Below are 27,057 nucleotides of genomic sequence, written 5' to 3' on the forward strand. Positions count from 1 at the left end.
GAGATTAACATAATCATGTAGAAATAGAGGTATCCAATGGGCTGGCCCGCCCATTTTGGCTTATGGCCCGACACGCCAAAAGACAGGGTCGGGTCGGGCCAGCATGACCCGGTATTGTAGCAGACCTAGCCGACACGACCTAAAGGAGCAAGCCATGTTGGGCCAAAGAGAACAGCTCGTCGGCCCGTCTAGGCCTTTTAAATTTCACTTTTTACTTTTTACTTTTTTCTTTTTATTACATGTCAAATATATATAATACTCCTTAAAAAAAAGTAAATAAATAGTTATTTTTACTCTTTTTCATGTCAGATTTTTTTTTATATTTCATTATTTTAAATTTATTGTTATTTTGATAAAAAAATAAATAAACAAATTCAAATGTGATTTTTTTTACTATTTTAAAAAACAAAAAACTAACATTTCTATAAATTTTACAATTACAAACTCAAAAAATATAAATATAAAAAATAAAAAGTATAATTATTAGAAGTGTTTAAAGTAACAAAAATAATTTTATTTAATAATGAAAAAAACATGACAAATTTATTTTAAAAAATAAAGTAAAATTTGCAACAAAGTGAGTGGCCCTAGGCCATGGCCCATCGACACAACCTAGCATGACATGATTAGCTTGCGGGCTTATGGGCCGTGTTGAGTCACCTATTTAGCATGCATGGGTTAGCCCGACCCGACACAATTTTTAAGTAGATTATGTTGGCCCAACACGTTGACCTGTTATGGCTCGATAAACAGACCCATTGGACACCTCTATGTAGAAAGGATAAAAAAAAATTGGGTGGATAATATATCCCACCACTTATACCAACTCATGTAAACATATGATAGGATAAGTGATGATTAAATATAGAATATGATAAATGATAAAATAACTTATCTTATTCCATTATCAATCAAACATAAGATATGATATAATTTTCACTTTCTTATTCTATCTTATATCATATCTGACCATCCAATTTAATAACTTAAAGTAACTTAATAAATTAATTTAAATTATTAAATAAATTAAATATATTTAATAAAATAACTTAAAAGTAAAACCAACTTTAAACAATAAATAAAAATAATTATTTTATTTTTAAATCCGCATTTAGTCATATTCGTATTTGATTAAACTTTTGTAACACTAACCTCTGGGTAAGACATGGGACATGATCTCCATTAAGGCCATTTTTCAAGAACAGGAAAAGATAAGACATGGTATTATGATAAGCAGAAAAGAAAAACAAGAGACAACATGGGATCATATACTCCCATCAGTCAGTCCCACATCATTTTTATTGCCTCGCTCCTACAAACATATAAGACGTAGCCATCTCTCTCAAAGCCTGTTGTTCAAGGGCACTCTTTCTCATACACTTCACTGGCATATTTCCAGTCTATCACTTTCCATATGTTCTTCAGGTAATCCGGCCTCACATTCTTGTACTGTCACATGGGAAAGATTGAAACACATGAAATCAGATTGAGAAATACAAGGGAAATCAGGTATGTAAGGAATCTTATGTAATTGAAAATTTGCTATGCATATTTGTTCTACTTGTAGCCATGAAAAGCAGACACAGAAACTTCCATTTCTATTCAGCCAATTTCAAGCAATATATGTTTCCTGATCATCATAATTTGCAGGCTAATGAGAGGAAGAAGAGGGTTTGGGACTCAATTGAATTCCCTCTCCAGCATGTCCACCTGGGAAGTCAGATTAGTTGGGAAGACTGGAGAAAATCTTTGACCTTACTTCCCTAGTTATTCAGTTTGTTTGCTATTAACAGCAACTGACTAATAATTTTTATTTAGCATGTATTATATCATACTGCCCAAAGTCATTTCCCTCTCCAATGATAAATTTTTCTTTTTCTAACAGAAATGTGCCAGTAGAACTTACAGAAAATGGGAAGAAAAACAAAGAGGAAGGCCTATAATTGGACATTTTGTCCGGGGGGTCGCAAAAAGATAGAGCTAACCAGTGTGATAAAAACTGTTTGTTCTTTTTTTCTCTTTTTCTTTTGATCATAAAAAACCCATTGCAGTAAAGCAACTAAATTGACATTGCTGATATATGCAATTTGAAGGGTTTAAAGTTTACCTGTAAGTAGTATGCATGCTCCCAAACATCTATACCAAGCAATGGAACCAAGTTTGGTCCTTTAGTTACCAGTGGATCCTGTGACAGATAGTTCAAAATAATATTAAATATAATAATTCAATCAAACAATAAGTAATTTCTGCATTCCTAGACCCAAAGATACAAGTTACAAAAGACAAGATTTGCATAAAGGTAATAAATGACATGAATAAATATGGCAAGTCTGCAAATTTAAGGAACTCTGCAGTAGCAGTAGTCCGTGATTTCAAGAAATTATCCAATGCAAAAGATTAGTCTCTCCAAGATTCACCTGCAAACAGTGATAATGCTTTAAAGAGCAATTAAAAACAGCTCATTCAGATATGTGCATGTATTTCAAGGACCGACACCTTTCTTATGATCAATAACCTTTGCACTGTCTTTGAAATTTAGAAACACACAAAACTCCTCAGAAAGGATCAAATAGTTGGTCCCATTAGTCCCAGAAAGGCCATATTTGTGAAGATGCATATCAGCTATCAGATAAAGAAAAACCTCAGTAATGAGTTCGTCCTCACTTCACTGTTAACAGAGTGGGGATATCTAAACCTTGGAAGGCTGAAATACATAAGCCATCATATCACACACACACAAAAAAAGAAGAAGAGAAAACTGAACATCTAGACAATGAATTTGACCCTGCGTCATTATTACAACCTGAGAATATGTCTGAATTTTAGAAGGTTGAAATCTCATACCTCGAGTCCTTAATTAATATGAAAACTTAACACTAAAATGACACTAGCATCGCCAGAAGGCCATGAGTTATGAGCAAAGCAGTACATGTTTAGCAATTCAATTGAGATTACCAGAATAGTGTTGACTTATAAATAAAGTATTTTTGATTGGAACTTATAAATAAAGTATAGCTTGCCCAAATAACAAATATTGGATTAAAAAATTTAGAAAATTTACCTGATTTGCAGTAGTTTCAACCACCAGCTTCTTCAGTTGTTTGTCCAGACCAAGCCACTGCAAGATAAGAAAATGTGAAAAGGAAGCAGTCATATTGATTGCTGAGACATCCTAATTTCCAACAAGAAGGAAAGAAAAGATAAGCTGCAACACTTACAACCCATCCGGAGCCCTGTACAGCAGCACCTTCTGAATTAATTTTTGCTACCAATGCTTCCATGGAACCAAAATGTGTGTCAATAGCCCAACCCAGTGAACCTTTTGGGGGTTCACCACCTCCTTCCTGCAATGGAATTTTAGTATGCACCAAATAGAGTAATGAGACTAAGAGATAAACAAATAGAAAAGAGCAAGCAAAGAGCTAAGAAAACAAGCTTACATGAACAGGGGTGAGATTCTTCCAGAAAATTGAGTGGTTGACATGACCTCCGCCGTTGAATGAAAATCGAGTCATTTTATATAAAGCAAAATCATGGATAATAACAGAGAAAACCACTGATATTCATAACAAAGAAGGGGGGAAAAAAAGAAGAAGAAAAAAAAGGAAAGAGTGAATAGTAAATTCATGATTTTTTTGGTTGAGAAATGTTTATTTTCAAACACTACATCCTAGGTAGAGTAGAAAGATTTGTGAGGTTAGTGGGAGCCATCAAAATAACATGAAAAGGGGGAGAGTAGGCAGCAAAGTATTACTCTGCCAATGGATTCTGCTGAGAATCTCTTCCATTTACATTCTTTCACAGGATGAAAAGTGTGCATTTTTCCCAAGTTAATCCAAGAAAAAAATATCATATCTTTGGAGCTCCACCAAAGGAACATTCCGTGAGAATGATCCCATTCTGAAGCTATGTGTCTTTTAATGATGCCACTTGGAAAAGCTTGTAATATGACAGGAATCAACTATAACTATCGGAAAATATGACTTAAAGTCACTAAACTAAGCCCCTTTGTTGCTTTAGGTTGAACTGTAAGCCTCCATTTTGCGGAGTGTACTGGAAAAGCCAAAAATGCAGTTGAAATGATATTAATTAAGGGGAACAAAATTAGTGAGGAAATGTATAGGAGAGGCATGAAGAGAGGAACTCGGGGAGATGCTTCTATGAAGTGAAGGTAGTGGGTTTTGCAGAGTTCGAAAATCAAATTCCTTTCCATCTTAATCTACTTCTAGATTCTCAATTCCAACAGTGAAATTCCTAATTTCCGGATTGGTCAGCTATATTTTCCTGGCCCTTTCTTATCGGGTCCATAAATTACAAAAATCAGGAACTACCCAGCTCATAGCTCAGACAATTGAATAAGAAAAATACACGATGCAAATTCAACATTAAAATCACAAAAATCAATAAAAAAAATTCCCAAATATTCACCACCACAAAATTTGATAAAAACACCACACCGATCAAAACAGAAGATCGAACTAAAACTAGAGAGAAACAAGAGAATTAAACCTCCGCCGTTGAACTTGATGGCGCCCTGCAACTTGACAACCGTAGATGAATCGCCCTTTTCCATGGCTTCATGGAGCTGCTCTAGGGCTTTGTTGTAGTTGGTTATGTAGGTCTGGTGGTGCTTCTGGTGGTGGAGCTTCATAATCTCGCCGCTAATAGCGGGCTCCAGAGCTCCATAGTCGTACGGGAGATCGGGAAGAGAGACGGTCTGCAGGCCACGAACTGACTGCGAAACCCCTAGCCCTAACCCTAGCGATCTTCTGGTGATTAGCGTTCGAAGAGCCATGGAGGACTGCAGAAGCCGAGTGTGTCTTCTGCAGTGAACAAATGGTGAGAATTTAACGGTGGGCGAGGCAGGCCTGGGCTTCTTCGGTGTACCCTTGAACTTTAGGCCCAGACCATTAATTTTGACCTGCTGGGCTTGTTTTGGCCCAATCTGGAACCAGCCCATGCATCTAGCTCTTCAAGGGTGGAAAATTTTGAAATAAACTTTTTTAGGGTTATTAACTTATCATTCATCATAGGAACCCATTGGTAGAGTATGCCACGTGGCAGGTGGATCTCTAAGGTGATGCTAAGGGTCTACCGCCAAGATGGACGATTCAGGGTTTTGTGTGAGGACAGGTCGGTTATTATCATGCTTGTCCCATTTATGTCAAAAAAATAATAATTTTTTTCTATTTTTGAATATAAATAAAATAAAAATGGCAAGTTTATTTATAAAAATAAAAATAAAATTAATTTATTTACTTTAATAGACTAGAAAATTTATTTATTTTCAAAAATTAGAAAATTAATTAATTAATTAAAAAAAAAAATGAGACAACCTAACTTACCCACTTCATATTGACGTAGGGATGACCTTCTTCCCACTCTCTTTTCATTGAAATGCCCTGGTATGAGAGTACAATACTCAAAAGTATACTTTCACTTAGGTGATGTTTGTTTTTTAGTTGAATAGAAAATGTCAAAATATTTAACTTTTTCTATTCAGTTAAAAGTAACTTGTTGACATCATCCAATATAATTAAACTGAACCTATTATCTAAAAATAACCTATTAACATTAATAAGTAGTTTAGTTATGTTGGATGATGTCAATAGGTTATTTTTAACTAAAAAGTTAAATATTTTAGTTTTTTTTATTCAGACAAAAAATAAACACCACTTTAATCTCGATGTGACAATAAAAAATTCCTCTAGTTTAAGTTACGTACAATCTTCACTTCATCTAAATTCAAATTTGGAGTTTACGCTCATGGCTATAACACAAAGCATTTAGGCTTATCCCCATGCCAAAAGACAACTTGAGAGTCTTGGAGTTTCTGAACCCCTTCTGTTGTTATTGGCCAATGCATCAGTTCTATCTTTTTCTTGTTAATGCTTCCAAATCACATAGACATGGGGCTAAGACCAGTTCTCATGCAGTAGGAAAGAAGACGATGGAGAGTTTGAAAAGATTAAGGTGAGCTCCTTAATAAAATCTCCATGCTTGGTGGATTTGCCTGTATAAATATGTGACATTGTAACAGGCTGAATTCCCATTAAGCTTTGCTACACCACTGCCTTTGTGTATTATTCCTTTGACAATGTTCTCTGAATCTCTATCTGTTTTTTGTGATGCTGGTTTGGTTTGTGAGGGTGGCATTGGAGGAGGAGCAGGAGGAGGAGATGGCTCCATTAACAGGTTTGCAGGGTGGCTGAAGGAGAGGAAGGTAATGATATCAGTAAAAATTTTCTTATGGGGGTGTAATAGACATTGTGAATTCAAATCTTACATGTCAGGATTGAGCCTTATGGGCCCACCATGGTTGGCGCTTAGCACTTTCGAGGAGAAGGCCAGCGGCCCAGAACACTAGCTCAAATGGTACCAAGATTGACATTTAGGTGGACCTTAAGGATTTGGTCCTAGGTTCAATTCCCGGATGCCTCCTTTATTGAAACAAATAAACAATTGGTGTGATTGAGAGGCCACGATTCTGGGCCTTTGGCCTTCCCCTCGGAAGTGCTAAGCACCAACCATGGTGGACCCATAAGGCTCAATCCCAATATTACAAGATTAAGTTTTTAGGAAAATTGGTATTTTAACATGGTATCAGAATTTCGTTTGATGAGAGGTAATGCATTCGAACCTTCCCGTATGTTTGTTTCCTAATTTGCAGTTGTTTGCCTACGGGCTTCTCTATGTTGAACAAAATGTTTAGACTTCTTCAAGCATTGCCTTGTATTATCACTGAAAAGGGAGAACACCCAGAACCCAGCTCTTGTTAATGATTGAAACTTTCTGAAGGTAGAGCTGATAAAATCCCATTTCTTATACACTCCACCCACCCCTCTTAAGCACAAAAAAGGTAGATAGACAAGACGTCATTCACTGAAAAGGAGAGTTCTGGAATGAAGGATTGAGGGAAACAAACTGCTCACATCAAATTATATAGGGAAAGTATTAATGGCCTTGTTTAGAAGTAAACATTATGACATTAAATTTTTGGATTCCTACTTCCCAAACAACCCAAACTAGTGTTGCCTAGGCAAAGAGGGCCCATCAGGGTTCTGGTCATTAGGCTCCTTAAAGTTGTACACATCCTAAGTGGAAACTATCATGCATTTTTGGCTAATATTTGGAATTAGCTAGTCTAGAAACCGTGCTTTGCGAGCATCAGTGACAGGTCTGCTTGGCTCCCTGGAATCTTGTAAGTTATGGTAGATAGCATTTGTGCATTTAATGACAAGTTCAAAAAAGGTATTTATGCAAAAATAAAAAATAAAATGTGGGGGGGTTTAATTGGAAGTAAATGAGATCATAGTTGTCATGGGGTTGGCAAATAAAGATGAAGAATCATCTTCTGCTGTTCCCTGCCATGGCCTATCCCCTGAAGAACAGAATAGATTCCACTGGTTTTTCATAATGGTTTTTGTAGGAAACATGTTATCATTTTACAGTGATTCCATCTGTTTAACTCATCAACCAATCAGACCGACGAAAAACAAAAGCAACCCCAGTTGTAAGGCACAACTTGAACTAGTCCATTCCTGTCAGTGACTCTTCCTTTATATGCCTCCATGGTATGTGTTCTGTAATCCATACCTTGTGGTTGGATTCCAAAGATGGTCTATTTTCAGAGAGAGTCCCTAGGAAAATTCCCCTTTCATTAGCAGTATGGTAAATCAAGTTTCAGTAATCTGCATCAATGTATGTGGCTTGTGTATTTGGCCAGCCCCTTATGTTTGTGTTATGTGTGAATGAATGCAGGTGATAGAGGAGCTAATAGCACTGGGACAAATTGCATGCCCGATGGTCATAACAGGCCTGCTGTTGTACTCCAAGTCCATCATCTCTATGTTGTTCTTGGGGCACCTGGGCGATGTCGAATTAGCCGGGGGCTCACTCTCCATTGCTTTTGCAAACATCACAGGGTACTCAGTCCTCAAGGGGCTCGCCATGGGGATGGAGCCAATCTGTTGTCAAGCTTTTGGTGCAAAGAAATGGGTGGTCCTCAGTCAGACTCATAGCAGGACTGTAGGTCTCCTCTCCCTTGCAGTCATTCCAATCTGTGTGTCGTGGCTGAATATGGAGCCCATCCTTTTGTGGTCAGGCCAGGAGCCAAGCATTACATCAGTGGCGAGGGTCTTTCTCACATACTCCATCCCTGAACTGTTATCTCAAGTTCACCTAAATCCATTGAAAATTTTCCTAAGGACCCAAGGTTTAACCAAACCCCTTACAATGTCTGCAACTTGTGCCATGATTCTACACCTTCCAATCAATTACTTCCTGGTGGTGTATCTGAACATGGGGGTGAAAGGAGTCGCCCTCGCCTCGGGTTTTTACTCTGTAAATGTAAATCTTGGTTTGCTGCTCTACCTTCTTGTATCAAAAACAGCAATCAAACCATGGAATGGGGTGGCATTCATCACTTACTTTCAAGGATGGCAACCACTTCTGTCTCTTGCATTGCCTAGTGTGTGTTCTGTGTGCCTGGAATGGTGGTGGTATGAAGTAATGCTGCTGCTGTGTGGCCTGCTCAGCAACCCAAAGGCAAGTGTGGCAGCTATGGGAGTCCTCATACAAACAACAGGGCTGCTCTATGTCTTTCCCAACTCTTTGAGCATGAGTCTGTCAAACCGCATCGGTCATGAGCTGGGGGCTGATCAGCCTGCTCGGGCTAAGAGAGCAACCATCGTCGGGCTCACCGTCGCAGTCATCTGTGGACTTCTGGCCTGCATTTTCACCACTGTAGTCAGAAATGTATGGGGGAAACTATACTCGAGTGACCAACAAATTCTGAACTTGACATCAGTAGCTCTTCCCATAGTAGGACTGTGTGAGCTGGGGAACAATCTCCAGACAGCATCCTATGGGATCTTAACAGGCTCTGCCCGGCCTAACATGGGGGCATATATTAACTTTGGCTCGTTCTACCTTGTCGGTCTGCCAGTAGCAGCTCTCCTCTGCTTCAGACTGGAGCTGGAATTCGTGGGGCTGTGGTTGGGGCTTGCTGCAGCACAGGCCTCCTGTACGTGCATGATGGTATACACCCTGCTTCGAACCGACTGGAGAGAACAAGCTAAGAGGGCCAAGGAACTGACTCAGGCCACAGAAGCAGGGAAGAATGATTTGGAAGAGAATCTCCTTTGCTGATTAACACACAACACCCAAATAATGTCCTTGAATGTTAAGCATTCTCATAATTCTGTGATTTCTTTTTCATCTTATCTCTTTTTTGGTTGTCTTTGTATGGTGAAACATTTCTGTAACCATCCTTATCAATGGAACAGTGCCATTGGGGCCAATCTGATAAAGATTGGGGAGGCCTTAATGCGTACAAGCCTTGGATTCAATTCCAGAGTGGCCTTTGATTGAATGGGAAACAAACTCACAAATTGTATTTTTGAGAGAGAGAGAGAGAGAGAGAGAGAGAAAGAGTTTAGATTAGAGTTAAATTGCCAAACCAACTTGAAAACCCTCTGGGTTGGGCTAAAAGTGGCACAAGCCGGACTCGTACCTCAACCAACATAATGCTTTAACCAAAACCATTCTCAATCAGACTCTTAATAACATGTACCAACTCCAGCATAAACAATCTAAATATATATAAATTCAAAAATAATTTTTTTCACTCCTGTTTTGTTTTTTTTATGACAAATCAAATAAGCGAATATAATTTATTTATTTATTTATTTTCCCTTTTGAGCTTCCTTTTTCTTACATTCCCCAAGATTCAAACAAAGCCTAAAACCTATCAAAAGTTTCAAATGAAGCCCACATTTTCTCTACCCAGAAACAAAAACACCACTTACATGCATTCCTCACAAAAGTCTAGGGAGCTCAGGTGCCTACTGCTAGAACCAACACAAGAAAAAAGAAGGGTATGTTTCTCAACGCAGATAAATGCCTTGATCGGTATGAGAAATTGCCATTACTCTGTAATTTGGGTGTGCAAGCCATTGACAACCTTGGGGAACCTCCATTGCCAACACCTTATTGCAATGGTTCCATCCGCAGCTCTTGGATGTATGAACTGTAATAAAGATGCCTTCATGCATGCAAATCTTTGTTTGAGCTCCATACTGGGGCCTTTGGGACAGCAGCATCGGTTAATATCCCAGTTTCATTCTCTATATTGATTAGAGGATCAGCTTCACCTTCCTTTGCCTGGAATCATTCTCAAAATTTGTCATGAATTATCACAAATAATTATCGGTCTGTAGGAGCAAAGACAGATTAACAGCAGACTGTACCTGCAAAGAAGATTGTGCTGATGCTTCTGAAGTTTTTTGCTGACCCTCACGGGTGCAGTAGTATGAATACAGGACCATCCCTACTAATGCAATCAGAATCCCTAAAATGTTCCTCCAGCTAAATGGGTCATGAAGTAGAACATAACCAAATGCTAGTACTAGGCATGTTTTCAAGTGCCCCAGGACCTGATAGGTGACGGGCGATGTCTTGCCAATCACAAGAAAGGTGCTAAAATTGACTGAGACAGAGATCAAGCAGGATAGAACAATGAAAACCTGCAATGCACAGAATAAGATGGGACCGAAAATTCATGAAGAAGAAAAAAGCGGTTAGTGGATCTTTAAATGCTCACCAGAACTTGCGGTGTATATTTGAAAGCAAATACGTTTTGACTAGTCAGAAACCAGTCCAGAAATGGGCCAGAGATGAACAGCGTCAGTGCTTGATAGGGACAAGATTGATACAGGAGTTGCGTTGAAGAAACCTTGAACTTCTTCTGGATGGTATTCGTCATCTAAAAGGAACTGATTAAGATCTTAAACAAGACTAAACATTATTACAACACAAAGACGGGCCCTAGAGGAAATAGTTATTGAAACACATAAATGCAGCCTGTTTGACACGGAAATAACAGCAAAACTAGGAGCATCCTTGTATTTGGTTTTCTAGCCTTGAGATGTATTGCCAAAGAGATGGATATCATTCTTTTACACAGAACCAGACCACTAAGTGGATATCACTGGCCTTTAATGCATCACATACTTCATTACCATTGGCTTCATATTTGATATATGGTAAAATTTAAACTGTTTTGATTTAACATGGATGCATATCTCAATAGAAAATACTAAATGGTGAAAAGGGAGGTGGCAACTTCAGATAAGGATACAATCTGAGCAATGCATGTTGTAATAACTGCGAGGACAGATAAAATAGAGCCCAGGGCATTGAGCTGCAGATCAGTAACGGTTGCAATTCCGACACCCATAAGAAGGATAGAAAGAGCAAGCTGGATACTCCTACTGCAACAACGACAAAGATTAAAGAAAGTTTTAGCACAGTGCTAACCAGATTTAATAAAATAAAATAAAAAATCAGTAACCAGTATATTTCATGATTGAAGAAACAGAGATGTCAGTTGTCAGTCGTGGCTGGATTTTATAAACAATACATAAAGTACAATCCATACTCGTAGAAAGGTACAATTGGTAGTTGTAAACCAAGTTGAAAATCATCAATTGCATTCAATACATGCACAACTTCATAAAACATTAGTGAGTGACCATGAAAAATCACAGTTCATGGGTTAGAACTTTAGCTCAACAACATGATGGTTCAACAACGTGATGCTTTACTACAATTGTATAGGTTCTGCAATTGAACCGATAAGGGCCTGGTCTAGGATGAAATTTTCTACTGAAAGAATGTTCAACCTTTTTAGAGGTCATATTCTGCATTACAAACAAGCAATACTTCTTTTTATTCAGGTTGATAAACAGTCAATTCTTATGTTTGGAAATTTAATCCTGCTTTTCTTGACTCTAAAATGTATCAAGCACAACAAAAATGATATTGAGTGAACATTGAATTTTTCAGGGTATTCCCAGAATCATATTAAATATGCAGTATGAGATGCCAGGACGTCTTGTCATCCTCTATGTAAGCAAATTCAAATCTCCACTTTAACAAAAGCTGCTAGGGTTCAAGTGTTGTATTTATGTTCTTAAGTTAAAATTTTAGCATTTTATGATATACATAATTTTATGAACTTAATTTACTTTCTACATATAATAATAGATATTAGGATTATTAGCAAGGAATCTGTTCATCAAAAGCTGCAGAATCAGTAAAATTCAAATTAGATACATTAATACAATACAGGTATACCAACAATTATTTGGAAGTTTAATTCATCTAGTTGACCAAAGTTTGAAATGTGAAAGCGTAAGGCAAGGTGAGGTATAAGCCTTTTGAAACCCTAATCTTTATAATCAATCAATATGTAAAATTATAATAAATTATAAAAAAAATATATAAAAACTAAAAATTAAATAATTGCATAATTATTTTAGACCCACAGAAGCATAGAGGCATAAAAGGCACAGCCAAAGCGTGCCCCTGCCATGCCTTGCTGCGAAAAGGTGTACGTCTTTCTGGACTTCTGCCTTTCTTCAGCACCTCAAGGCATTTTTGCCTTGTGCACCTGAACAACGCCTTTGAAAACCTTGGAGCTGACTGTGATTTAATTATGTAATGCTTTAGACGGTTGCTTTTAAAGTCTTAACATTCAACAAAAAGGTTTACTAATAGCTGCTGCTGTAAAGACCTTGATCAAATTTTTTCCACTCATTTAATTTTATTAAGAAAACATAAATAACGTGTGTAAATAAACTTTGAAATAACTTACATAAAAAAATAGAAAAAAAAAATCATAAAAAAATTGTGCCATGTGTGAAAAAAAGAGAAATTTTATTAACAAAATCATATTCAAAACTTCAATAAACGATGCAAGTTTGATCATTTTTTGAATATATTGAAAAAGATGGGTGGTAGACAGAATAATGTTAGATTGCAATACATATACTACACGTGATTCTTATCAAAGATATATATACTACAAATGAAATAAAGTTAAAGCAAAAATAATACAGAAGAAATATATAAGGGAAAGAACAAAATTGCCCATCACACTGAAAAATAAATAAATGACAGAAGACTTTCTCAACCTAAAAGAGGAAAATCGAATAAAGGGGAAACTGTCCATTTTAAAAACAATGAGAATGTAAATTATCATCAGGAAACTCAGCAAGCATGCATTTTAAAACCCACTTTGAGATGCCCAATCTTAAACATGCAATCCCATGCCAATTCAAGATAACGATTACTGCCAAATAAGTTAAAGACACTGCAGGCCAGGTTATAACAATCAAGTAGACATGTAAATGCCCATCGACATATCAGCACTGTCATAAAAAAACAGTCTCAGCATTAACCTGAATTTCTTCCTGAAGAAAAGGGTCTCCAAGAGTACAGTACAGGGAATGATTGCCAACTTTGTCATCTGGAATACACAAGCAATATGACATAAGTTCAGAAACCACTCTCTTGAGAAATACTGAAATGGCAAAGGACCAAAAGTTGAACATGTAATGGTAGGGAATATTCAGAAGAATTAATTTTACCTGATAGAAACCAACAGAATTGAAACCAAGGCTCAGATTCAGGAGTCCAATCGAGATTCCATTTAGAATGCCAAAACCCATAACAGCTTTTGCATCAAATGGTTTGTGTTCAAACAATTTCATCCATAGAGCCACATGAAGAGAACAGAAAGTGACCAGAAGATGCCAGCTTGTCAATGTAGTAGCTGTACAAAGACGGATGACAGAAGATAATGCCACAAGTAGAAGCAAATCTTAACAAAGTATACAATCATTATAGTTAGTGCTTTGTTACCACCTAAAAGCTAATAAAACAGCAATCGTTACATTTCAATTGTGCACTGCACCAGGATTTTGAGTCAACAGCAACAAAAATTAATGATCATTTATGACTTTGTCAGACATTAACCGAGTGATTCCTCTCCAATCGAAATAACTTCTCAATCACTACTAAGTGGATGGTTACAGCAGGCAATGGACCAAACAGGATAAGCAATGAAGCCAAAATTGCATCAGACAAAACTATGACTAATGGATATACTGCTCCCAAAAACTAATTTCAGAATGAACATAGATGGATTCATAGAAACAATTACAGATAGAACATCCACAGACTATGGCATTCTACATTCTCAGGTTATTTGCTCATATGCAAATATTTTTTGAATGACGAAAATACACCCCCCCCAAAACATCAATTGAACCGAAGAGGGCTGATTCAAAGCTTATTCTAACCCATTTATGATATGATCATTCATGAAATCAATTAAGGGATGCCGGGTCAAGTACTTTAAAACAAAATTAGCCCATTGTGTTCTCCCAGCATTAAATGCACATGCTGTTAGGGTGATTGAACCCTTACATTTTCTTAATTGATTCGAGCTACCAACTTTGAATTATGAACTAAACTAGGAAAACTAACAATTTAATGAACACATAAAAAGTAAGAATATCATTAACATAAACACAATACCCAGATTGTATGTGTGTACTGCAACTCACCAAAAGTGAAACCCAATGAGCTAATGAGAGCTTTATTGCAAATCACAATCGACACAGACGAAACCACAGATAAACTCAACGCCCCAATGGTTCCAAGCTCAAACCCCTTGTTCTCACTCATCTTGTCTCCACTCTGATCACACCTCCTTCATTTGGATCTGTCCACCAACAAACTATCAAAACCATGAGCCAAACATCTCCACAATAGATAAAGAAACCAAAGCCATCATACTGAAAGCCATACCTCATTTATAGTACTCCTCAAAGAAGACAAAATCAAACAACAGCAGCTCAGCTGCAAGCGGAACCAGAGGCGAAATCAAGGTAACTCCAAGCCCTGTTTGGTTGCTGAGAAAAGCCAGGGAGGAACTAGCAGAAGCAGACAAAATGAAGATCAATAGCAAGAGCTCAACTGCAAGCAAGAAGAACCCAAAAGAGAAATCAAAATCAACTCCACGCCCTGTTTGACTGCTGAGAAAAAGCAAAACACCCCTCAAAGAAGACAAAATCAAGATCACCACCTCAACCGCAAACGAGAGGACAGCAAGGCAGTTTCCAAGGAAACAAAAATCAAGAACAACCCAATTGGCAAGGAAGAAAACCCATAAAAGGAGAAATCAAATTAACTCAACCCTCAGTTTGTTTTATCAAGAGACCAGGAAAACAAGGGAAAACCGGGAATGGAATCAAAACAACCCACAAATTTTCAGGGGGACCAAACAAAGAAATTAAAAGGGCAATCAGATCGGATCCTTACAAGAGAGAAAAGGTAGGAAACATTAAAGGTGGGGATTAATTATATAAGGAAAAGAAAAGGCAGTGTGAAGGAGGTACAGAGCAGTGATTAGGGGGAAAATGTTAGGCGGTGATTGCAGTCCAACAACAACTAAGACTAGTGAAATGGTTTGGTAAAATGACACACTACCCACTAATTGTGGAATGTCAATTCTCCATTTCTGCCTGGAATTTTTTTTAATTTGGAAGGTAATGCTGGTTGCTTCTTCCCCACTTCGTTTGTCTCCTCCCATTATCTGTTTTCTAAATTATTATTAAAAAATAATTTGTTGGCCCATCAGTTGCTTTGGATTGTGTTTGGACACTGGGAAGTATTAGGAAGGAAAACAAAAAATGTAAGAAAGGAAAAAACATAGGTTAAAGAAAAATGACTATGTTTGGATAGCATGAAACAAAAAAAAAAAGTTTGGTTGTGGAAAAATATGAATAAGAAAATTAAAAAATAAATAAATAAGCAAAGAAATTGTTAATAAAGAGAGAAAAAAATGCCAACAAGAAGAAGAGGATAATTGAGGAATTAGGGAAGAAAAGAAATTTGGGCTTTCATGGTGAGAAAAGTTTGCAAAAGTTCTTCAAAATTAACTTTTTTATAAATTATTTTAAAAAATATTTTTAGACATTAATTTATTTTAATATGTTCTTAAAAATCAGTTTTATACTTTCAAAAAATTATTATCATTTTCTCGCTTTTTTTTTCTTAAAATCAAAAAACTATTTTTTTTTCTTACCCCATTTTTTAAAGCCTTCCAAACAGAGCCTTAGGACGTGTGTATCACGTCGTTTGGTCAACGGGCAACAATAGTATTTCTCCAACGTTAATCTGAAATTTTATTTATATTATATCATTAATGATTTTCTAAATAAATAAATTAGCCTATGAATCAGAATAAAAAATCAGTATATAAAATCCTATGAAAATTTTCTAAGCCAAGGCATTTCATATACAATATAATTAATTGCATATTATAACATAATTACCATATAATTAATTAAATATTAAAATATTAAAATGTAAAAATATTTAATTATTTATAAACTCTTTCAAGCAGGAATTAAGATACTTTCTTAAAAAATTTATCTCCGAGATGCTTGTCACATTTTTTTATTTTCCAAAATACCGTTATCAATACTAATAATCAACCTCTGATATTAATTTCATCAAGTATTTAGGGTTTAGTTTAGGGTTTTAATTACTTTACATGAGATGTTTGCCTCCTTTTTATTTTTAAAAATGCTCTCATCAGTACTAATAATTATCCTAAAAAATCAAAAAATTATAGGACCTATTTGGTAATTATTTTTTATAACAATTTTCTGTTTTTTAGAAAAAAAAACTAAAAAAACACATTTAGCAAGCAAAAAATTATTTTCTATTTTTTGTTATAAAAAAAATGTGTTTTTAGAAAATATCTTTTAATTGTTTTCACTTGTTTTTTTATAAATATTTAAAAATAATAATTATAACTGTTTTAAAAATAATTTTAAGAACTGGTGTAAGGTATTTTTAAAAATAAAATTCTATTTAGAAACTCAAAAAAAAAAAAAAAATAGTTCTTTCAACTTATTTTCTATAAAGATATTATACATTGAGAATTTTAAAAAATTTTGCTCATAACACTACACAGAAAATAATTGAAACACTTTAATTTAAAAAAAAAAATTCAAAACAAAATTATTTTTATCTAACTGTTTTCTAATTTTTAAAAAATATATATATTTTATTCTAAATTAAAAAAATTTCAAAACTATTTTATTTTGCTGTGTATTTATTAATAAGAAAAATCTTGTTATGAGCTAACAAGTTTAAGCTTTAATATCTTCCTTGTCATCATAAGACATGTAATTTCTTATATTCAATCCAAGAATGATTCTCTTAAATTTTATATGTTATATTGCGTTATTATGAAGATCAATTTATTTTTATTAACAAATAATTGAATTCATTTAAAATGAGATTTTAATGTAAAATTCGACTCACCTTAAATTTGTTAATATAATATTGGTGTTGTTGTTAGATTAAGTGGTTGTTTGGTAAATCAACTTAATAACTTAAAATTATTTAATAGCTTAATTTAAATCATCAAGTCGATTAAGTATATTTTGTAAAATAGTTCAATAACATGACTTAAAATAAAAAAACAACTTTAAGTAATAACAGGTAAAAATAATTAACTTATTTTTAAATTTATATATTCATTTTACATTTTTACCCTAATTTGCTCTATTTATTTTCATTATCTTCTTTACTACTTTAAAACTTGCACTGTTACTTAATTTCCTTTACTTCAATTATAATTTACAAGGATATATCAATTTGATGATTTAAATAAGTTTTAAGTTAATTTTATCAGATAAGTTGAATACTTAAAGTAAAAAAATAAGTAATAAGTTTTAAAACAATAGTTTAAGTATAATTTAACTTAAAATTGATTTAAGTCACTAAGTAATAGGTATTAAGTTTTATCAAATATCCTCTAAATTTGATCTGAAAAGTTTGATGGAAAGAAAAAAGAAAAAATAAAGTTTATAAATTGTTAATTATTCAGGTACACATTTTTTTCCAAATATGTTCTTCACTTTTATTTACCTTATGATTTGTTATTGATAATTTAGAGGAAGAGAAGATAAGGAAAAAGTAAAGAAAAGATGAAAAACAAATTTAAACTTAATAAATTATTTTTAAATATTTTTTTTAACTTATTTAACTTATTTTTATTTGTTGTATATAAAGATTAAATATTTTTTAAAATAGATTAGTTTTTAATTAATTTTAGTTATATTTTATTTTCTTTTAGATTTTTCATGGTAAGTAAAAAATTTAAAAAATATTTTTTAATGTTTTTGTCTTAGGAAGAAAAATGTTAGAAAAAACATTTTTTCATATTTGATTTCACTATGAAAAATACAAAAATAAAAACAAAAAAATTAAAATTAGTTAAAAATTCATATTTTAAAATTATTTAATATTTACATTAAAAAGAAGTGAAATGAGTTTGAAATAATGTAAAAATATTTCATTCTTTAATTTAATTTTTTATTTTTACTATTATTATTATTATTTTTTATACTTTTCCTCTCTGTTTTTTTTTTTTTTTTTTTTTTTTTTTTTCCATATCTCCTCATATTTTTGATAACCAAATATAACATAAAGAAAAGTGTCAAAGAAAGGAATAAAGAAAAAAAATGTAAAGAAAGAAGTGACAAAATGGGAAAATTATTATTTTTAAATATTTTTTGTCCTTTTCTTCATACTTCCCACTAACCAAATATTGGCTTATCATACAAGATTGTTAACAAATACAAATTAAAAAAGAAACCAAACATGCCCTAAGTTCAAGCCTTTAATGATGCCTATGTGGATGTTAGTTGGGAAAATTTGGAGGCTTACCCATTATAAAATGATGATAAGAGACCAAAAAAAAAAAGAAAAAAAAAATCAAAGAAAATCAAGAAAATACTCAATTAGAAAATACAAGGGACAAAGTATAAAAACATATATGGCATGTGCAAATGAGGATGAAACATAGGTATAGTTTCAATTAAACAATGTAGGGTATTTGGACCGTCATTAGGCTCCTTAAGATTTAAATTAATTTTAAAATAATTAAAATTAAAATTTATAATACGTAGTTTACCCAAGGATCATTAAAATATTTCTTAAATTTCAATTTACCATTTAATTAATATCCATTATTTAAAATTTATTTTCCATCAATTTGAATAATAAACAAATAAAAGAATAAATAAATAAATTAATTAAAAAATTGGTTAGGTGTTCTTCTCTGCAAGTCAAAAACTTCAAAGTTCAGACTTCGGACCGTAACTCTGAAGACTTTCTTTCATAATTCCAGAACGACCTCAAAATTTCTCCTCAGGTTCGTTCTGGTATTCTAGGGTTTACGAGTCTCCTTACCCGCATTCGAAATTTCTAGGGTTTGTCCCTTTGTTTGATTTCTGAATCTGTGTTTTATGCAGTGAATTTTGATGGATAGTTCAGAAGATCCGAGCAATGCTTGTGTTGATGGAGACGCGTCGACTTCAGGTGGCCCAGGATACCGGTTGTTCGATCGGAGATCCTCGATTCATCAGATAATGGGCGGTGGTAAAGGTAATGGCGGACTCGGGTTTTCAAGTTCTGTAATTTTTGTTGCGTTAGGGTTTTGAATTCTGGGAACGGTTTCGTGATTTGTGACTGGGCAAGAACGAAATTGGAAACTGTTGTGTGGAGAGTGACGGTGATATTTGGTTTTGGATTTCACTTTTGTTGTTGTTTTCTGTGTCAATTTCAAGACGGGGTTCAGAAGAACAGGAAAATATTGGATTTTTTCTGGGTAGATAATTACATTTGGAAATATATTTTTCCCAAGTGTTGAGTGTTGGGCCTTGGTTCCTGTTCGTATCCTCTGAAATCAAAATCCTGCAGATTCTAAAGGCATTAGCTTTTTTCAAATATGGTGCTTTGAGAATGAAAAGCCAATGTGTTCATAATGCACAATCTCTTTCTGAAAAGAGAAGAAGCTTTCTGGAAGGAGTATGGTAAACTTTATTAGGCGGGAATGAGAATTCCGGTAGTTTTATTTGAAATGAAGTTACTCTTCGGGTTTGGGTTGTGCCTTGGCTGAGGCTTCTTATTGCCTTGTAAAATGCTCTTGAATCAATGAATTGTCTCCTCATAGCAAAGTATAATTTAACTGGTAAAGCTTTTCTTGAATGTCTGCTTGTGAATTTATTATAGTAATGTTTTCTTCTATTTTTTCTCAGCTGCTGATGTCTTATTGTGGAAGCGGAGGCGTGTTTCCTGTGGCACTATTGTCGTAGCGACAGTTGCTTGGATCCTATTTGAGCGGTCTGGATTATCATTTTTATCAATTTGTTCAGATGTGTTGCTGATTTTGATCGTAGTGTTGTTTCTTCGTGCCAATTATGCTGCTTTTAGAAATAAGTATGGCTACTCTATCCTCTACATTAACTGATGCTTACTATCGTATCATTGCTGAAATCCATTTTGAGTGTACTACTGTCTTTCTTGAGCAGACAACTGAAATCGTTACCTGAGCTAGAATTGTCAGAGGAAATGGTTAATAGTGTTGCAGGATCATTTCGTGTGAAAATCAATTATTTGCTGCTTATGGCTCATGATATCACACTTGGCAAGGACTTCAGACTTTTCTTCAAGGTCAGTGTGGAATAACAGTATAAAATTGTAGGAATTCTAAGCTGTGCGGTCAGAGCTGCTCTATGTTACATGATACCCAAAGTCGAGTGAAATATTGCATTAGAAACTCCATGACATATGCTCATGGAATATCTGTCCAAATCAAGTGTGTGGCAAAAGAAGAGGGAAAAGATTCCTAGTTTTCTTACCTTCTTAGTTTGATTATTTCATGAATATTTCAATATTTAAAAATAAGTGAACACCCATTTCTAACAAGTTGTCAGATAGACATGTGATGTTTCCTAAATTAGAGATGATGAAGATCAGTTACTTAGATAATACACTTATATTCCATTATCCATAAATTTGGAACTAAGAACTCCTACACATACATGCACCTGACAGGCATGGCCAGGTCCATGTTAAGAATTGCAAACAGAGCCCGGCATCGCTGAGAGAATTAGATTTCCCTGTGTACCTTGGGGTGCTTTTTTGGGATTACACTTTATAATATACGTTTCCTTTATCCATAAAAAAGATTGCTTAGAGAATTAGATTTAGTTATTATATCTTTTAAGTGTTTTTTGTTTAAAGGATGAGATTAAAATTTGAGAATAAAAAGTATACATAAGATCAGTATGTCACTATCGAAGTAGAAATGTATTGTAAACCACCATATTACTGTAACCCCTGTTGTGAGCCTTGTATGGAGTTGTATGTTTTTGGTATACAGTCCTTGCATTCCATTGAAATTATAATATCTTCCGTCCAATATCCGCGCTGCTTTGAAGACTGATTTTAATCAAAGAAAGTGCCTTACCAAACTATTGACCATTGACAGGTGGTGCTCGGTTTGTGGCTCTTATCTGTCGTTGGTAGCTCCTTTTCTTTCTTCACGCTAGCATATATTGGTATGCACATTCATTCTCATCCTCTAAACTAATTGCAGTATGTTATATTTCACAAATGTGGTCTCTCTGTATCAGTGAATGATTGGATAGTTTAGTCTCTCAGTTGTTCCATTTGAAGTTTAGAACCTCATGGGATAAAAAAGTTTCTATGGTTAAGTTTGAAGAGATGGGGGGCACTTGTTCTGTGGCCTAATTAGACTATTGGCTAAAGATTGCCAAGCTTATTATTTGGTGAATGTTTCATTTTCTTAAGCCATGAGATTGTGTATTGGTTGGTTGAAGGTTTTGAATATCATTGGAAAAGTATGTCTATAGAGATTTAAAGCGACGAGTAAACTTTATCATATTCCGGTATAATCATAATGAATATGAAGAACATAGGAATAATTTTAAGATTTTAGGTGGTGTCATATACCCTGGTGATTTGGCTCAATATATGAAATATGGGGTTTTTGTGTAGGTGAATCACAGGAAATATGTTTTATGCATGCATAGTCATTAATTTGTGCATACCTCAATATAATTTACCCTTGAATCTGCCATAAATGGTGTATTTATATCAGTAAGCACCTTAGTTATGAGGTTTTCTCTTACATTTTGCCAATTCGAAATGGTTACAGGAACTATTATATCCATTACAGTTCCTGCCTTGTACAGCAAATATGAAGAGCATGTGGATAAATATTTCGGGATAATCCACCGAAAGTTTTCAAAGCACTATAAACTAGTGGATGAGAGTGTCATTCGCAGAATTCCGCCGGGTTTATCAAAGGACAAAGAGACATAAATTTGATATTCTGTGTATATTCAAATTTGGGAGGCTGCTCAGAAATCTTTGGTAGATGTGTTTGATGTTTCTTTTTCATTAGATCGGAGCAGTATACATCCCTCAGCCTTTAACTGAACAGGATCCAGCGAACTGGGTGAGCTACTCTCTTGAGAAGAAAACAAAATTGTTGTGTACTTGCTCAGATGTATTTTGAAGTTTATTTAGGCCGTTGATTTCAATCTCTTCACTGAATGTATTGGCTGAACTGTTTTCATTCTTTTCCTTCCAATATAAGGGAACAAAATTCTTGTGTTATCTGTAGGAACCTGTGATTTTGAAGTTCAAAGAGGCAAGTTTCCTTTTGTTGTTGATGCTTGAAATACAGATTAAAGCCATTGGATTTATGAATAATGTGGAACCTCTTACTGTGAAGAATAATAAAATAGGGCGGATGTAGCAAGGGAGGTAGTTTTCTTCAGGTGAGTGAAGATGGACTTGCTCAGCAGGGATTTTCGCAGGTATCTGAAACAGGATCTGAGGGGAGAGTTGCAGCAGCAAGTTTTCTCTACATTTTTTGCAGTAGTAGTTGGTCTCTGTACTTTGGATTTTGATATGTTAATCTAACCTTGACGAAATTACTGGCTGAGATTTGAATATTTTTGATACCCTGAAATCCATGGATTATCAGGCCAAAGTCTCAACGGCCAATGATGTGAGCACTCAATCCCACCTGAGCCTGGGTAAATGGTATACGGTCAGGGCTGGTTATATAGGTTTTTGATGGGAATATACAATTTACTGCATTGATGACTTATTATCCTTTATGCTCTTTTAAGAAAATAGGTGTTCATGGTTACTTAGGTTTTTTTTATTTAAGGATGAAAATCAGATTACATTTATTTTTATGTTTTTATATTTGAGATGCAACCATTAGAGAATTGGTCCATGTATGTGTTTCCAATAACATCTTAGACCCCTCAGGCATCATGACTGAATTCCACTGTAGTTAGGAGAATTTGACTTCTCCATGATTCCTGAAGCTCCTGGCCCTGGTGGAAGAGGAGTGGTGATGGGGAGATGAGATTTGTAATTCATGTGGCTGACTGTAAGAGGTCAATTACAAGCAACTGGCGGATGAATGGAAGGCTTATGATCATTCTTCATTGTGTCACACCTGCAAGGCAAACCGAGGAAACCAATCCAGCCCGTGAAATGGGAAGCTTCCATGTCTGCCCTACCACAGCTGAGAACAATGCAACCTTCAAGTTTAACATCTGTCTCACCTGGGTTTTCCACAGAAGCTGGATCTTAGCTTGGAATATGGATAGATGTCCCTTACCTGAACAGGCTATATCCACTATCCAGCAGAGAATGCTGAAGAGTTAAAGACCACAAAACCCTAAATACAAACTGAAATTTCTTCATCTTGCAGTGATGGTTCACAGGAATAATCAAGTAGGCTCTCTCACACTACATACATTCAAATAACAACACTCACCAACACCAGAAAAATCTCACACTTGATAATACAATAATTCCCCTTTCCAGTAACCCAGCATATGCCAACATATCATGATAATAATTATTTTCACTTCAAAATTAGATAAATCAAAACTACTGCATCTTCTATTGTTGCAGGCTGCAGGCTGCAGGCTGAACTCTAATTAATTTTGGAGCAATTCATTTGCCTTATTCAACCAAACATTATAGATGTCATCCGCGAAGAGAACAAAGTGCACCTGCAAATATCATTTGAAGTAAATATACCCATTAAGTCTCCAAGCAGACCTTACCAATAAAGAGATTTAACAATTTTAGTTCATTTATATCAGTGAGCAAGCTCATGGTTATTGTTCTGGTAGGTAAACTCCAGGTAGAGGCTGAACCCAATATGAAATTATAGTATTAAGCGCTCAAAAGAAGCCCTTCCTTCTGTAGGCCGTAGCAATATCCACATAACAATGAGGAGATCAATGATATCTCAGAATGCAGTTTAGACGATCTTTATGATGTTGCTAATTTTTCCCTTGAATTTTATGATATTTATATTGCCTGTTTTTCCGTGTTTCCTCTATTAATACTAGTTGTCATCAATTTTCTTCACCAGGTGAGTGAATATGTAAGGTCTTCTTGTCTCAAGAAGACAAATCAAGGAGAATATTCGGTTAGTGATGAGGTTAATTCCACACAGTTCTTCAAATACACAGACAAAAAAAAACCAAGAGGTATGATATCACACTTTAGAGAATATATATCCTTAATGCTATGTTTGGTTTTTGGTAAATTTTAAGGAAAATGGAAAGAAAAGAAAATAGAGAGGAAAAATAGAAGAAAAGAAAAAAGTGGGGAAAATAAAAAATAGATTTAAAGTTAATAAAAAGTGAGGAAAATAAAAAATAAATTTAAAGTTAATAAATTATTTTTATATACATCTTTAAAGTCATTTCTCTTATTATTATTATTTTTGTATAAAGATTAAATAATTTAAAAATATATAAATTGCTAACTACTTCTAAATATGTTTGATTTTCTTTCATATTTTTCATGGTAAATCAAACATAAAAAAAATAATTTTCTTTAGCATTTTTTTCCCTTTCCTAGAACCAAACATAGCCTAATAAACCTTGTAAATGCTTTCCACCTACCAGGCTTCCACAAACAGTAAGACAACAGAATTATCTATTGTAAGCATATAAAGAACAAAGCAACCAAACAATGCCTATAGAATGCTGCTATTTGTTTTCACTAAAGCACTTGTAGTTTCTTTCATTAATCCCTTAATAAGCAAGAAAAGTAATTACATAAATAAATATAAGTGCTCTAATTCATGGCATCAAGACTCAAGATTCAATCTGGACGATGAAATAGTTCTATTAGAACATGAAGCAAAACATGAACACCAGATACCTCTTTTAAGTCTTTCCCAAACTCTTTGACAGTGGATATAGCCACTGTGGCAGCTTCATCATGAGGATATCTGAAAGAACAAGGCCAAAAATCAAAATAATTTATGCAATTATCAAACGGTTTGTACTGGCATCTAAAGAGCAAAGCGCCTAAGCCATTTCTAACTTGTACACCCACAGAAGAAGAAATTAACAAACGGTTTATGGTCAGAATCTCAATCATGGATTTTCCATCCAACTCATTCTCATGCGAGCAAGAACAACTTCTTGACACTGTCAAGACTTCCAGTCATGAGATCATATAAGGCAATCAATCAAACTTCTAGTCACCAGAAACCATTATTTCAAAACAAATTTCAGTACCAAAATGGCAGTTGTTTTGAATCAACTCACCCAAAAACACCACAAGATATGGCAGGAAAGGCGATATACTGAACGTTATTCTCTTTGGCGAGACTCAAGCAGTTCCTGTAACCAATGTAGAAAATAAGGGTCTTATTTACAATGAGAAACTAACTCTTTGCTATTAGGATGATAAATCAAACTTCTAACAAAAATAGCAGCAACATATATAACTACTCCATACGCGTATGCACTTTTAAGAGAGGCTTCAGGGTTGCTATCAACGTCATAAATTGGCCCAACAGTGTGAATTACATGAGCTGCAGGCAATTTAAAACCTCTGCAAATTATTAGAACATCAGTACATTGTGAGGAAAATAATCTATATAATGAACCAAAGTATAAGAACCTACTGGGTAATTCTTGCTTCTCCAGTAGGGCAGCGAATTCCGGGTCGAACTTCTGGGACCTTATAGCAAGCTGCTACAAGCTCTGGACCAGCAGCTCTATGTATGGCTAAGGAAAACACAGATAAATTTCGATAAGTACATTATGGGTTATGATTTTGTTAGAAAATTAGAAGGCATTACCTCCATCAGCACCACCACCTCCAAGCATTCGTTCATTTGCTGGATTAACCTGCAGAAAATGAATGGCTCATACAAATACTAAAAACTTGAGTTTCGAACAGAATTCCCAAATTCTGGGCTCCCACTGGGGATTTCAAATCCAGAAACTAAAGAATTCAGCATCTCGATGCGAAATTATGCCTAAATCCAGATAAAAAAACTCCCACCAAACAATGGGTTTTGAATTGAGGGACCAAAACCGAATTCATGAATTCAAATCATAATTCCACAAACCCACATGTAATTCTAAGAATTCAGAAAAAAAAAAGGCTTCCAATTCGAGGACTTTAAGCCATTGGGTAATCCAACATCATGTACACAACAGACCAAGCACCAAAATACTAATACATCAAACCCTATTAAAGAGAGAGAGACGGAGAGGGAGAAACTGACGATAGCGTCGGAAGAGCCATCAACGAACCACTTGGTGATGTCCCCTTTCTGGATTTTGAGAGAGCTAGTCGGCGATAAAGCCAACTGGGTCGGAAGATCCGCCATTTGTGATACGATCTTCCTCGATGATGAGTATTTTGGGAGGGTTTTAGAGATGGGGTTGTCGAGATTTCTCGGTTTTGGAAGCCGAGCTCCAAATAGGCCACTGATGCAGCGTAGACTCGCCATCGGCAACACAGCGGAACCCAAAGTGCTTAGGAGTATTACGTGTTTAATCCCTATTGGTCTAAAAACCTTCTAATAAACCTTAATTAATTAAAAAATATTACTTCCTTTTTGTGTGTTTCTTATGGACAATTTTAAGATATGATATGGTAGTACTATGAGTTTGATTTAATTTAAATGATTCATCGGATACAACTTAATTTCGGTCTTGGATATAATTTTTTATTTATTTATAAATAATTAAAACAAAATTGGATTTAAAATTCAAAAATATATTTTAAAATTTTAATTGAAATATAATAAATGTATTTAAAAATTAATTTTGATTATAATGTAATAATAATAAATGCTTTAATAAAATATAATATCCATTATTTATTCTTGTTTTTATCAATTAAGAGATAAGAAAATTGAAAATTAAACAAATAAAATTTGTTCAATTATGAGATAAGGATGGATTAACATATTATTATAAGTTGATTTGACAGACATTGTTTTGACTTGCATATATGTATCAA

At 34.6% G+C, this 27,057-nt stretch overlaps 5 protein-coding genes across 9 annotated transcripts; 2 read left to right on the plus strand and 3 right to left on the minus strand.

The window, feature by feature from the left end:
• Positions 1-1,178: 1,178 nt before the first annotated feature.
• LOC117929194 (superoxide dismutase [Mn], mitochondrial) lies at positions 1,179-4,822 on the minus strand. The gene is made up of 6 exons (XM_034849451.1): positions 4,510-4,822; positions 3,441-3,487; positions 3,219-3,344; positions 3,062-3,118; positions 2,108-2,185; positions 1,179-1,449 (listed from the first exon to the last, which is right to left on the minus strand). The coding sequence occupies exons 1-6, from the start codon at positions 4,793-4,795 to the stop codon at positions 1,357-1,359; spliced, it is 687 nt and encodes a 228-aa protein (XP_034705342.1). The 5' UTR covers positions 4,796-4,822; the 3' UTR covers positions 1,179-1,356.
• Positions 4,823-7,397: 2,575 nt separating this feature from the next.
• Positions 7,398-9,350, plus strand: LOC117928732 (protein DETOXIFICATION 53-like). Of its 2 annotated transcripts, XM_034848727.1 has the most exons (2): positions 7,398-7,574; positions 7,762-9,350. In XM_034848727.1, the coding sequence occupies exons 1-2, from the start codon at positions 7,572-7,574 to the stop codon at positions 9,148-9,150; spliced, it is 1,392 nt and encodes a 463-aa protein (XP_034704618.1). In that variant the 5' UTR covers positions 7,398-7,571; the 3' UTR covers positions 9,151-9,350. The 2 variants fall into 2 exon arrangements, with proteins under 2 accessions (XP_034704618.1, XP_034704617.1); XM_034848726.1 differs by having other exon boundaries at positions 7,398-9,350.
• Positions 9,351-9,660: 310 nt separating this feature from the next.
• Positions 9,661-15,356, minus strand: LOC117928733 (UDP-xylose transporter 3-like). Of its 2 annotated transcripts, none has more exons than XM_034848729.1 (9): positions 15,172-15,356; positions 14,659-14,826; positions 14,415-14,572; positions 13,434-13,618; positions 13,245-13,312; positions 11,141-11,273; positions 10,604-10,765; positions 10,251-10,526; positions 9,661-10,164 (listed from the first exon to the last, which is right to left on the minus strand). In XM_034848729.1, the coding sequence occupies exons 3-9, from the start codon at positions 14,533-14,535 to the stop codon at positions 10,048-10,050; spliced, it is 1,062 nt and encodes a 353-aa protein (XP_034704620.1). In that variant the 5' UTR covers positions 14,536-14,572; positions 14,659-14,826; positions 15,172-15,356; the 3' UTR covers positions 9,661-10,047. The 2 variants fall into 2 exon arrangements, with proteins under 2 accessions (XP_034704620.1, XP_034704619.1); XM_034848728.1 differs by having other exon boundaries at positions 14,936-15,356.
• A 3,639-nt stretch (positions 15,357-18,995) lies between these two features.
• On the plus strand, positions 18,996-22,709 carry LOC117929074 (reticulon-like protein B16). Of its 3 annotated transcripts, XR_004653693.1 has the most exons (7): positions 18,996-19,084; positions 19,185-19,317; positions 19,971-20,151; positions 20,244-20,385; positions 21,206-21,275; positions 21,896-22,198; positions 22,367-22,709. XR_004653693.1 is itself a non-coding variant. In XM_034849266.1 (6 exons), the coding sequence occupies exons 2-6, from the start codon at positions 19,194-19,196 to the stop codon at positions 22,060-22,062; spliced, it is 684 nt and encodes a 227-aa protein (XP_034705157.1). In that variant the 5' UTR covers positions 18,996-19,084; positions 19,185-19,193; the 3' UTR covers positions 22,063-22,476. The 3 variants fall into 3 exon arrangements, 2 of the variants coding, with proteins under 2 accessions (XP_034705157.1, XP_034705158.1); XM_034849266.1 differs by having other exon boundaries at positions 21,896-22,476; XM_034849267.1 differs by lacking the exon at positions 18,996-19,084 and having other exon boundaries at positions 19,098-19,317; positions 21,896-22,476.
• Positions 22,710-23,431: 722 nt separating this feature from the next.
• Positions 23,432-26,580, minus strand: LOC117929073 (macro domain-containing protein VPA0103). The gene is made up of 7 exons (XM_034849265.1): positions 26,315-26,580; positions 25,883-25,931; positions 25,706-25,808; positions 25,537-25,632; positions 25,344-25,418; positions 24,952-25,021; positions 23,432-23,783 (listed from the first exon to the last, which is right to left on the minus strand). Exons 1-7 carry the CDS (start codon positions 26,540-26,542, stop codon positions 23,709-23,711), a joined length of 696 nt encoding a protein of 231 aa, XP_034705156.1. The 5' UTR covers positions 26,543-26,580; the 3' UTR covers positions 23,432-23,708.
• Positions 26,581-27,057: the final 477 nt, after the last annotated feature.

The sequence above is a fragment of the Vitis riparia genome, chromosome 13 (genome assembly GCF_004353265.1).
Source record: "Vitis riparia cultivar Riparia Gloire de Montpellier isolate 1030 chromosome 13, EGFV_Vit.rip_1.0, whole genome shotgun sequence".
Lineage (NCBI taxonomy): Eukaryota > Viridiplantae > Streptophyta > Magnoliopsida > Vitales > Vitaceae > Vitis > Vitis riparia.

Bases quoted from the DNA above. Each gene is read 5' to 3' on its own strand.
- LOC117929194 (XM_034849451.1), bottom strand. From the start codon at position 4,795: ATGGCTCTTCGAACGCTAATCACCAGAAGATCGCTAGGGTTAGGGCTA. The intron at 3,345-3,440 runs GTAAGCTTGTTT...ATTCCATTGCAG, and splicing joins AGAATCTCACCCCTGTTCAT to GAAGGAGGTGGTGAACCCCC. The intron at 3,119-3,218 runs GTAAGTGTTGCA...CTTATCTTGCAG, and splicing joins TACAGGGCTCCGGATGGGTT to TGGCTTGGTCTGGACAAACA.
- LOC117928732 (XM_034848726.1), top strand. From the start codon at position 7,756: ATGCAGGTGATAGAGGAGCTAATAGCACTGGGACAAATTGCATGCCCG.
- LOC117928733 (XM_034848729.1), bottom strand. From the start codon at position 14,535: ATGAGTGAGAACAAGGGGTTTGAGCTTGGAACCATTGGGGCGTTGAGT. The intron at 11,274-13,244 runs GTTAATGCTGAG...TCGTTGTTGCAG, and splicing joins TTCTTCAGGAAGAAATTCAG to TAGGAGTATCCAGCTTGCTC. The intron at 10,165-10,250 runs GTACAGTCTGCT...GAATGATTCCAG, and splicing joins CAGCACAATCTTCTTTGCAG to GCAAAGGAAGGTGAAGCTGA.
- LOC117929074 (XM_034849266.1), top strand. From the start codon at position 19,194: ATGGATAGTTCAGAAGATCCGAGCAATGCTTGTGTTGATGGAGACGCG. The intron at 20,386-21,205 runs GTCAGTGTGGAA...GACCATTGACAG, and splicing joins ACTTCAGACTTTTCTTCAAG to GTGGTGCTCGGTTTGTGGCT. The intron at 21,276-21,895 runs GTATGCACATTC...AAATGGTTACAG, and splicing joins CTTCACGCTAGCATATATTG to GAACTATTATATCCATTACA.
- LOC117929073 (XM_034849265.1), bottom strand. From the start codon at position 26,542: ATGGCGAGTCTACGCTGCATCAGTGGCCTATTTGGAGCTCGGCTTCCA. The intron at 25,633-25,705 runs GTAGGTTCTTAT...AATAATTTGCAG, and splicing joins GGAGAAGCAAGAATTACCCA to AGGTTTTAAATTGCCTGCAG. The intron at 23,784-24,951 runs GTATCTGGTGTT...TGATATTTGCAG, and splicing joins TTGGGAAAGACTTAAAAGAG to GTGCACTTTGTTCTCTTCGC.